The 12,153-nt window shown below is 44.1% G+C and overlaps 1 protein-coding gene across 7 annotated transcripts in view; it reads left to right on the top strand.

Annotated features, from left to right (window-relative positions):
- Positions 1-12,153, top strand: part of RBMS1 (RNA binding motif single stranded interacting protein 1) — a 207,239-nt gene that overhangs the window by 88,204 nt on the left and 106,882 nt on the right. Inside the window, exon 1 of one of the 7 annotated variants that reach the window (XM_084643428.1) lies at positions 1,102-1,182. The exons of the other annotated variants lie outside the window; for them this stretch is intronic. Within the exon in view, the coding sequence (XP_084499554.1) occupies positions 1,117-1,182 (66 nt within the window). The 5' untranslated portion in view covers positions 1,102-1,116. Of the gene's footprint in view, positions 1-1,101; positions 1,183-12,153 lie in introns of those variants that run through there. 7 annotated transcript variants of the gene reach the window in all.

The following is a 12,153-nucleotide window of genomic DNA, read 5'->3' as shown; positions in this document are numbered from 1 at the left end:
TTTGAATGCAGAAGGGGTTATTGTAACATCATCCAAGAGAACACCATAACTTCAGTAGAGGATTGAACAGCTATGACAGATAAATCTCAAAAAAGCAAAGGTGTTGTCCTCATGCACATATTCCTTACTAAAAAGGGAAAGCAACCCAGAGAAGCACACTCTTTCTGTTCCTCATTGCAATCTAGCCAGATTTCCCTAGACATTAGGGAATTGCACTTCTAAATCATGTTCTCTCCTTTGAAACTATGGAGGTAAGTTCTCTTGTCTCTCCCACCTCTAGGCTTAAACAGAATTCACTTTGGCTGTCCTTCTCTGAGGTCCCTTCCAACCCTGATATTCTATGATTCTATGATACCTGGGGTTTATTCTCTATTGTCTGTCACCCTGTGTAGTCATTTACACATGAAAAACAGATGTAAAACTGATTTGGCAGTATTGTATACCTATTTTGTGCTCACTTTGTACAGATGTAAATAACTAAACAAGACGCAAGACAATGGAGAATCATATCTATGAAGTGTATTTAAACTACACCACTAGTGGTTTTTTTTAAATCTTAACAACCTTAAACAAATGTGGTTTGGTTTTCAAATTAAGGTCCTGGTAGTTGGTTTTTAAATTGTTAGAGAAAAGTCTAGCAATTTAAGTTTCTTAATTCATCCTTAAAGAGCTGCTGATGGTTTATGGAAAACATTATTGAAACAGCTCCATGTACTTCTGTATACTTATAGCAATTTGGAAAGGAGATGCATAGAAGGATCAGGAATATGCAATACCAGCATATAGCTTTCAAGTATGCCTGGCTGGTCTCTTCTGGTGATATCACAGACCTACACCTGCTCCCAATGATGCACAGCTGGGGCCTGGTCTCTCAAATGTCTGCACCCATTATATGAGATGGATGAATGGGGCAACACTGATTGGGGGAGTATATGGTATGGAAAAGGGTGTTAGGTGTGAAGCGGCTGAAGGAGAAAATAGTGACAGGTTTGAAGTCCCATTCCTTTCCATTGAAGGCCCAAACTACCATTTCAACAGCAGTTTATTGCCCTTTCACCCACTTTTATCTCTTCTTCAAGTGTAAAGGCGAAGTTGGAAGCTATTTGCTATTACAAAATGGTTTTCATAGAAGAAAGTGAATTGAATTTACTCCTGGGACACAAACTACAGCTGCTTGGCCAGGTGAGCTTCTGGGGAAAGGGAATTAGGAGAAGGGGTCTGAATAAATAAATAGTCCAGGTCCTTACAAAGAGAGAAGAGTGTTGGTAAAATTAATATGTATAATCTCAAAACTGTAGAGAAATTCTATTTATAGCCTTTTCCCTACTTTCCCTTAGTGAGGAGCTACTTTTTGTGGTGGAAGCATAGGTATACGTAAACATGAATCAAAACAGGTTTTTTTGTTTTTTTTTTAAATAAAGGAAAATGAACAAGCCAGACTTTGCTAGCAATTATGCACTCTTGCGTGTGCATTAGTAGGCTACTGGTGCACTTCTCTGGTAGATGAATTTGAGCCATGCACCAGTAGCCTCCTAATAAATAATGCACATCCTGTTGTGACTTATTCCTATAATAAATGGTAGCAGCTCTATTTTTATCATGTTGCATAATACAGAGGCAAATGAGTGTTTGAAATTAAAAAGCAAGCAATTCAAAACTAATTATACAATGTTTTGCTCAACATAATCTGCACAACTCACTGCCACAGCAAAAGTATAACAAGGAAATATTTGTACTTGCGTAGGTTCACAGTGAGAACCCAAGCACATGATTCTCTATTGTCCGCACCTTGTGTGGTCATTCACTCTAGCACAAGGTTGTGTAAGATACAGTACTACCATTCTGATTTGGTAGCATTTTGCACCCAGTTAGCTCTTCTTGCATGGGTGTAAATGACAGCATGAGGTACAGAGCAACTGAGATTCAGACTACAGGGTAGAGGGCCCCACACCAACCAGAGTAAGCAATGCTGCTTCAAGCCTTGTGTTGTGTTGGTGCACCACATCTACTCAAGAGGAGTGGGCCTACAGCGATATGAATATCCCCAGGATAGACAGGGTCTGAGGGTATGTCTACACTACGAAATTAGGTCGAATTTATAGAAGTCGTTTTTTTAGAAATCGTTTTTATATATTCGAGCGTGTGTGTCCCCACAGAAAATGCTCTAAGTGCATTAACTCGGCAGAGTGCTTCCATAGTACCGAGGCAAGCGTCAACTTCCGGAGTGTTGCACTGTGGGTAGCTATCCCACAGTTCCCGCAGTCTCCGCTGCCCATTGGAATTCTGGGTTGAGATCCCAATGCCTGATGGGGCTAAAACATTGTCGCGGGTGGTTCTGGGTACATATTGTCAGGTCCCCGTTCCCTCCCTCTGTGAAAGCAGCTGCAGACAATCGTTTCACGCCTTTTTTCTTGAGTTACATGTGCAGACGCCATACCACGGCAAGCATGGAGCCTGCTCAGGTAACCGTAACTGTATGTCTCCTGGGTGCTGGCAGATGTGGTACTGCATTGCTACGCAGCAGCAACCCATTGCCTTGTGGCAGCAGACGGTACAGTAGGACTGGTAGCCGTCATCGTCATGTCCGAGGTGCTCCTAGCTGCCTCTGTGAGGTCGATCAGGAGCGCCAGGGCAGACGTGCGCGCAGGGACTAAATTTGGAGTGACTTGACCAGGTCATTTTCTTTAGTACTGCAGTCAGTCCTATTGAACCATCTTATGGTGAGCAGGCAGGTGATTCGGATTGCTAGCAGTCCTATTGTACCATCTTCTGCCAGGCAGTCAAGAGATGAGGATGGCTAGCAGTCCTATTGTACCATCTTCTGCTGAGCAGCCATGAGATGTGGATGGCTTGCAGTCCTTCTGCACCGTCTGCTGCCAGCCAAAGATGTAAAAGATAGATGGAGTGGATCAAAACAAGAAATAGACCAGATTTGTTTTGTACTCATTTGCACATTAAACACCGCACGCATTATCCAGCAGTAGATGCAGCACCAGAACCTGGCAGAGCGATACCGGGCGAGGAGGCGACGTCAGCGCGGTCACGTGAGTGATCAGGACATGGACACAGATTTCTCTGAAAGCATGGGCCCTGCCAATGCATGCATCATGGTGCTAATGGGGCAGGTTCATGCTGTGGAACGCTGATTCTGGGCTCGGGAAACAAGCACAGACTGGTGGGACCGCATAGTGTTGCAGGTCTGGGACGATTCCCAGTGGCTGCGAAACTTTCGCATGCGTAAGGGCACTTTCATGGAACTTTGTGACTTGCTTTCCCCTGCCCTGAAGCACATGAATACCAAGATGAGAGCAGCCCTCACAGTTGAGAAGCGAGTGGCGATAGCTCTGTGGAAGCTTGTAACACCAGACAGCTACCGGTCAGTTGGGAATCAATTTGGAGTGGGCAAATCTACTGTTGGGGCTGCTGTGATGCAAGTAGCCCACGCAATCAAAGATCTGCTGATATCAAGGGTAGTGACCCTAGGAAATGTGCAGGTCATAGTGGCTGGCTTTGCTGCAGTGGGATTCCCTAACTGTGGTGGAGCCATAGACGGAACCCATATCCTTATCTTGGCACCGGAGCACCAAGCCACCGAGTACATAAACCGCAAGGGGTACTTTTCAATAGTGCTGCAAGCTCTGGTGGATCACAAGGGACGTTTCACCAACATCAACGTGGGATGGCCGGGCAAGGCCTATAGTTATCCTTGGGGACCCAGCTTACCCCTTAATGCCCTGGCTCATGAAGCCGTACACAGGCAGCCTGGACAGTAGTCGGGAGCTGTTCAACTACAGGCTGAGCAAGTGCAGAATGGTGGTAGAATGTGCATTTGGACATTTAAAGGCGCGCTGGCGCAGTTTACTGACTCGCTTAGACCTCAGCGAAACCAATATTCCCACTGTTATTACTGCTTGCTGTGCGCTTCACGATATCTGTGAGAGTAAGGGGGAGACGTTTATGGCGGGGTGGGAGGTTGAGGCAAATCGCCTGGCCGCTGGTTACGTGCAGGAGGGCGCGGTGTGCATCAGAGAAGCTTTGAAAACCAGTTTAATGACTGGACAGGCTACGGTGTGAAAGTTCTGTTTGTTTCTCTTTGATGAAACCCCCCGCCCCTTGGTTCACTCCACTTCCCTGTAAGCTAACCACCCTCCCATCCTCCCTTCGATCACCACTTGCAGAGGCAATAAAGTCATTGTTGCTTCACATTCATGCATTCTTTATTAATTCATCACACAAATAGGGGGATGACTACCAAGGTAGCCCAGGAGGGGTGGTGGAGGAGGGAAGGAAAATGCCGTACAAGTTTAAAAGTTTACAACTTTAAAATTTATTGAGTGCCAGCCTTCTGTTTTTTGGGCAATCCTCTGTGGTGGAGTGGCTGGTTGGCCGGAGGCCCCCCCACCGCATTCTTGAACATCTGGGTGAGGAGGCTATGGAACTTGGGGAGAAGGGTGGTTGGTTACACAGGGGCTGTAGCAGCAGTCTGTGCTCCAGCTGCCTTTGCTGCAGCTCAACCATACACTGGAACATATTGGTTTGATCCTCCAGCAGCCTCAGCATTGAATCCTGCCTCCTCTCATCACGCTGCCGCCACATTTGAGCTTCAGCCCTGTCTTCAGCCCGCCACTTACTCTCTTCAGCCCGCCACTTCTCCTCCCGGTCATTTTGTGCTTTCCTGCACTCTGACATTATTTGCCTCTACCCATTCGTCTGTGCTCTGTCAGTGTGGGAGGACAGCATGAACTCAGAGAACATTTCATCACAAATGTGTTTTTTTTTTCTTTCTAATCTTCACTAGCCTCTGGGAAGGAGAAGATCCTGTGATCATTGAAACACATGCAGCTGGTGGAGAAAAAAAGGAACAGCGGTATTTAAAAAGGCACATTTTATAAAACAATGGCTACACTCTTTCAGGGTAAACCTTGCTGTTAACATTACATACATAGCACATGTGCTTTTGTTACAAGGTCACATTTTGCCTCCCCCCACCGCGTGGCTACCCCCTCAACCCTCGCCCCTCCCCATGGCTAACAGCGGGGAACATTTCTGTTCAGCCGCAGGCAAACAGCCCAGCAGGAACAGGCACCTCTGAGTGTCCCCTGAAGAAAAGCACCCTATTTCAACCAGGTGACCATGAATGATATCTCACTCTCCTGAGGATAACACAGAGAGATAAAGAACGGATTTGTTTGAAAGCCAGCAAACATACACTGCAATGCTTTGTTGTACAATGATTCCCGAGTACGTGCTACTGGCCTGGAGTGGTAAAGTGTCCTACCATGGAGGATGCAATAAGGCTGCCCTCCCCAGAAACCTTTTGCAAAGGCTTTGGGAGTACATCCAGGAGAACCGTGAATGCCAGGGCAAATTAATCCTTCCATATGCTTGCTTTTAAACAGTGTATAGTGTTTTAAAAGGTACACTCACCGGAGGTCCCTTCTCCACCTGCTGGATCCAGGAGGCAGCCTTGGGTGGTTCGGGGGATACTGGCTCCAGGTCCAGGGTGAGAAACAGTTCCTGGCTGTCGGGAAAACCGGTTTCTCCGCTTGCTTACTGTGCGCTATCTACAACCTCATCATCATCTTCTTCTTCTTCATCCCCAAAACCTGCTTCCGTGTTGCCTCCATCTTCATTGAAGGAGTCAAACAACACGGCTGGGATAGTGGTGGTTGAACCCCCTAAAATGGCATGCAGCTCATCATAGAAGTGGCATGTTTGGGGCTCTGACCCGGAGCGGCCGTTCGCCTCTCTGGTTTTCTGGTAGGCTTGCCCAGCTCCTTAAGTTTCACGCAGCACTGCTTCGGGTCCCTGTTATGGCCTCTGTCCTTCATTCCCTGGGAGATTTTGACAAAGGTTTTGGCATTTCGAAAACTGGAACGGAGTTCTGATAGCACGGATTCCTCTCCCCATACATCGATCAGATCCCGTACCTCCCGTTCAGTCCATAATGGAACTCTTTTGCGATTCTGGGACTCCATCATGGTCACCTCTGCTGATGAGCTCTGCATGGTCACCTGCAGCTTGCCATGCTGGCCAAACAGGAAATGAGATTCAAAAGTTTGCGGTTCTTTTCCTGTCTACCTGGCCAGTGCATCTGAGTTGAGAGCGCTGTCCAGAGCGGTCACAATGGAGCACTTTGGGATAGCTCCCGGAGGCCAATACCGTCGAATTGTGTCCACAGTACCCCAAATTCGACCCGGCCAGGCCAATTTAAGCGCTAATCCACTTGTCGGGGTAGAGTAAGGAAATCAATTTTAAGAGCCCTTTAAGTCGAAAAAAAGGGCTTCATCATGTGGATGGGTGCAGGTGTACATTGATTTAATGCTGCTAAATTTGACCTAAAGTCCTAGTGTAGACCAGGGCTGAGATTTCAAAATAGACTAGATGTTTCAACGAGGAATAGTATTTGCTATTATGTTAGACAGGATAAATTACAAAGATGATGGATACTTCAGTGTATATTCTAGCCTAGTGCTAAATAATATATATTCAGGTGGGGACAAAAAGAACATTCCCTTCCTAACTTCCAACCTCCATGATACAAACTCACATAGCTAGTCTCTTTGTGTGCGTTTCATGGTTTCCTCTGAAACAGCCAACTGTTGGTTCCTCCTCTTCCACAGAGGAATCGGTGCAGCTCTGTTAGGTGAAGATCAAGATTTGGGAGCCCAGTCACAGCCCAGTTGCACATAGGCTCCCCCTGTGTTTCCATTCAGGGGGAAGGAGCAGGCCAGACAAAGGCAGGAGTAGGGCTGGTATATCCTCTGCTATACAAAATATGGATAGTTGATGCACCCATTGAACACGCTGAGGATGGAGGTTGTAGCATCTGCAGAGGTTGAAGCAGTGGCTTTAGAACAGCTCCATTGGGGTTCAGTGGCTTGGGGTGAGGAAATGTTTCCCCTGCATGTTCCTCCACCCCCTACAGATGAGACCTGACTACTCACTCTTGGTTTGGGGAGATTCTGGTACCAGAACAGGGTGGTAGATTAGGTGACCCATTGGCCTCTTACAAATGGCAATTACTATGTTTGTGAGTAGAGTATTTTAAGTTATCAGCCAATATTTGACATTGCCTATTAGCAGCTGTGCAGTAATTAGTCTCTAAGTCTTATTCAGTTTCTGAGGCTTGATCTACACTGAAACCTTATATTGGCATAGCTATGTTGGTCAAGGGTCTGAAAAAAACCCACTCTCCTGACAGACACAGCTATGCCAACAAAATCCCAAGTGTAGACACAGCTAAGCTGCTGGAAGAGTGCTTCTGTCAACGTAGCTAAGAAGGTGGTATTCCTACACAGATAAGAAAAGCTCCTGCAGTTGGTATACGCTGCATTTATGTGAAGGGGACATGCCAACATAGCTATTTTTGTAAATGCTGGAAATAGCTAGAACCATGTGCTGTTTGGAAATATATCCAAAATTACACATAATGTAAAATAAGTGAATGGCGTAAGTACTGATTTTAGAGTGACCATGACTTACCATGTGTAAGGTTGTATTTATGAAGCTTAAATACAAAACTGCATGTGCAAGCAACAGAAAGTGTATGGAATTAATACTTAATTCATAGACAGTAGCCAAATGAGTTGTGTAGACTGAGACAGTCATAGCAATGTACCACCTCCTTTTAAACTATCATTTAATAATTATTTGTAGTGCCTAAAGGCTTTGCTCAATGAATGAGGAAGGGGCGGGGAGGCTATGTGTTAGGTACAGGACACGTACATAACAAAAAGTTGGGCCTTCCCCAAAGAGATTATATACTAATTTTAAGATTGGGTTGGGGGTTTTCACATAGTAACAGTGAGACAGTTATGCTAAGTGTAATAAGCAGCAGGCACAGCAGACTTAGTCATGTACAAGGTGTTTTTAATAGGACTGGATTCCCATATACACAGATGTGCACTAGTTCTTCGGTGTTTAAAATGTATATATATTGAATAAATAGAAAATGACATGCCAGCTCTCATGTCAGCCAGAAAATGCATCTGTGGTCTAACCCCTGTGACAAACAATCTAGCAACAGTTTCAGTGCTACCAACGCTATGGAGTTTGCCAAAAAAGCAGGTGCTTCTTCCGACAGATATCTTACATGGCTTAATATTTGTGTCCTGTAATTACTGTCTAAAGGGAAGAGGGGAATGCCAGGATATTGCAAAATGAACAGGAACACAACATTTTAGTTTAAAAAAAAAACAAAACACCAATCCCAGTTGTTGAAAAAATACTTAACCTTGCATTTCATCTAACGATTAACATTTTTATAATTTGATTTTTAAATATTTTTAGTTTGTATTTTAACAGGATATGGAATTTGTAACAGAAATATAGCATGAATTGGTAAAATGTGGTTGTTAGCAGCATCTAATCCCCATTACACACGATATTCAGTGCAAGCATCAAACAAGCTGAAATCAACATTTCCAGTGTTTATCAATGTTCCCGATGGAACAACTCTGTGGAGTTGGGGTAGGAAAGAGAGACTATTTACTAGAGCTGTTTGGGAAGTGTTTCTGATCTCTTGTAAACTTTAGATGAAAATGGAGAAAGGTTTTATTTTTTGTCAGAATTCTTTTTTACAAGTTTTCAGGTTTTCAACAACTGAAAACTGAAAGTTTTTTGGGGGGCGGGGCAGGGGGGAGGTTTATTAAAAGGACACTTGCTGCAGAAACTTTTGTTTTGACAAAACCATTTTTCTTCTAAAAAATATTTTTTTGGAGAAAATTTACTAGTCTACTATTTTACACTGGTACCATTATTCAAAACAAAAAGGCAATGGGCAGGTCTCGGAATAAATTTAAGTGAGTTCATGGTGTCCAAATCTCAGTACAGTGCGCCTATATTTAAAAGGTGCCCATAATCCTAAAAGCTGTTTATTGGGATATGGGTCTTTTTGGCCTTTTGAGACATACACAAATGTGTAACTGAGGCAAACAGCAGACTTCAAAGCAAAATGATGCCTAGTACCCTGAGAAGGTAAGAGCAGAGTGTGAATTCATCCTGTACCTACTCAAGTGTTAACTTAAGTTAACTCATAGAACCCCAATGCTGGAGCTTGCTGGTCAGTTGAATACCGGGGGTGCCTGTGTTTTTGCAGCCTCCAAAGGGATAGTTAATGCCTCCTATGAAAGCTGAGCTGCACTCTTTTTTTCTTGAGATAACTTGTGATTGCTGTGGTTGGCATCTTGTTGGTAGGGAGAGCTGAAGTTTTGAAAAAAACAGTATTTAATGGACATCTTAATGTCTGTCAGGAGAGCATCAGTTTCATACAGGGTATTTCACAACAATCAGATATTTGCTGACTTGCAGAGAAGTGAAACTATAAGAAAATTCTGAACATGCCAGCTCTGATCTAGCTGGATGTTATTTTTATGCATTGGAGTTTTGGATAATTTTCCATGAGGTAGAATAAATGCCTGAAACTGTATTTTATATAGGCTGGTTTTTGTCATCTACATCTGGGCTGATGTGTCAGAAGCACATACAAGGGAGTTGTGGAGGACAATCTCAGAGGATAAGCCAGAAGGGACTATTGTATCATTTAGTCTGACCTCCTGCATGTTGCAGGCCCTGGGACTTCCCTGAAGTTCATATTAGACGTACAGCGTATCTTTCGGAAAAACACCCAATCTTTATTTTAAAATTTCCAGTGATGGAGAACATTGTAATATTGCATTCCCTGATTCTAATTTACTCCAACAAATGGAATACATTCCCTAGCTGTTGTATAAAGTAAAGCTCATGCTTTATTATTTGCATTCAATATTGTGCTCCGAGCTTATAGCTCCTGTATAAACTTATTAATATTTAATTAAATAAAATTGCTCCGAAGGCCTTTTGCTTGTTTTTTGTTGTAACCACAGCTTGATTCCTTGGCAACAAGTTCTCCATATCTTCGTATTCAATGAAGGGTTAACCACAAAAGCACACAGATATCATCTGTCCCAGCAGCTCACAGTTCCTAGCAGAAAGCTCTCATCTTCCTTCAGGCACTTGAACTTCTTGACCTTCTCTGGTTTCCTCCTGACTAACTCCCCTAGGTTACCCGTGGTAATGCTGCATTCATGGATCTCACCAAGAAGCCCACTGAGGCCCTAGAGAGTAAAATGTGAATTAACTTTGGGCCTAAATTTAGTTTAGTTTTAAATTATTTAAATTGCCATGTCGTGCCTCAGTTGCCTGGCTGGTGCAAGGTGCTGTTCTGATCTAGATAGCAGAAACTTCAGAGCCTCCTCCAGGGAGTTGAGAGGCAGAAAGGATGGGTAAGGTAAAGGCTGTCACCAGCCATGAGCAGGAGAGTTGTTGCAGAAAATCACTGATAGCTAGTGCAAAGGAGCAGGGGAATTAGCTCAGCTCTTTTTTCCTCTGCCTGCTCTCTTCTGGCGATAGCTTGTATGTTTTAGTGTTGGTAGTCCTGGGTCTCAGAGACAAGTGGCAGGAATGTGCACCTCCACTGGTACTGATCAAAGGAGCCAGTCAATGAAGCTTTCAGAAACACTTCTTGGGGAGAACAGGCAGATCCAGGAGCAAGGTCCTCAAGGGAAGAAGGTCCTCTGCTTCCATTGAAATTTTAGAGATGCTTTCAAATCAGCGCAACTGTAAATGGCTCCCTTTACCTTTTGCTGCTTGCACTGGTCCCCAAACCCAGTTTAATAGTATTTAATAATAATGCAGAGATTTTGTGTTATGTTGTTCCCTGCATGGAAGGGACTTGCCTGCTCCCAGAATGCACTTGTTTCTGTTTCCAACCTCTGGAGCATCAATACCCTTGCCAGCTGAAGAGAAAGGTCTGAACAAAGGAAATAATGGAGCAGGCTTTGAATGTCCATGGGGATTTCCAGACATACACTGGTTTGCAGCTGTCTCTTTGCACTGAGAGTCGCCCAGATGTCAGGCCCATAGCCCCATGTGAAAGGGGAGGATGGAGTAAGTCTGAGAGACCTAGGAAGATGTGTAAGCCTCACAGATAAAGCAGGTACCACTCTCCCCTCCGCTGCAGGGTCTTTCTGCTCCCCACAAGAGTTTAGGAGGTTGATAGGTTGTGGGTACGGAAGGGGCCACGTAAGCCTGAAGACTTTCTCAACTGTGAGAGGATCCAGAGGACCCAGCTTCCTGAAACACTCTATTGAGTAGGGTACTGGAAGTGCTTAGAAAGCAGCTGGCTCTCTGACTCTGTGTAGGAGAGCTGACAGACTGCAGAGAGGGCCAGAGAGCCTGCCTCAGGACAGAAGATGCAAACTGCAACTGCAGATCCTTCTGTGTCATCCATTTGGGTATTCTTTTTGCTCAGTGGACGTTGGACTCCAAAGACTTCCAGAAATCACCACCTTTGCTCAATCTGTCATATTGCATCAGAGAGGGTGGTTGAAAGATGGAAAATAATTAAAGGGAAGCCTGTGGGACTCTTCCAGTGAAATCCTCACTACAGACATCAGTTGTTGGGATAAGGAGCACCTTGGAAGGCAATGGCCCAGGTTCAGTGTTTGCTGATAAAAAGGAAGTGGGATAGTCAACTGTCTTCATCAGAGAGAAGTCAGACTAATTTCTCTTTGGCATGTATTTTTAGCACAGAACATGTATCCTATTCCCAACCTCCTCCTGTTAGCTCATTGATTACTTTTCAGTAAAGGATAATAACTTAACACTTCACTGGATATTACACGTTCTATTTCCCTGAGTCCAAGACGTCTTTGTGCATGTGAAGCTTTACCTAAACTGTGGACAAAGGATTTCATTCTGTAGTTTAATAACTATCCAGAACCTTTCAGGAGTAATGTTATCATTTATTTAGATTCACCCCACCCACCTGCATGCACGCACACACAGTTCAGTAATTTCGCATCAATACCAATTTGTATATTATCTCAACCTACCTACCTTTCATCAGCCTGATATTTTAAGTGGATTAAGTGGTAGGTGCTTCATATGTAATTCCTTGACTAGCTGAATGCCAATGACAAGATTCTCTAGAACCATCCAAGTGGCATTTTAGACTGAAACAGGCACTTTGTGTGTGCTGTAAGTAACTTACAATCTGTACTTCAATTAAACAACATAAAAAAAGACTTCTACTAAAAATGTGATCTTCTCCCCCCCCTCCACCCTGCATGGAGCATGTCAATTAAACAGTAAAATATAATTAAATACTCA

This window comes from Lepidochelys olivacea (assembly GCF_965140295.1).
Source record: "Lepidochelys olivacea isolate rLepOli2 genome assembly, chromosome: 11".
NCBI classification, from domain to species: domain Eukaryota; kingdom Metazoa; phylum Chordata; order Testudines; family Cheloniidae; genus Lepidochelys; species Lepidochelys olivacea.
This window is presented reverse-complemented; position numbering and strand designations above follow the sequence as displayed.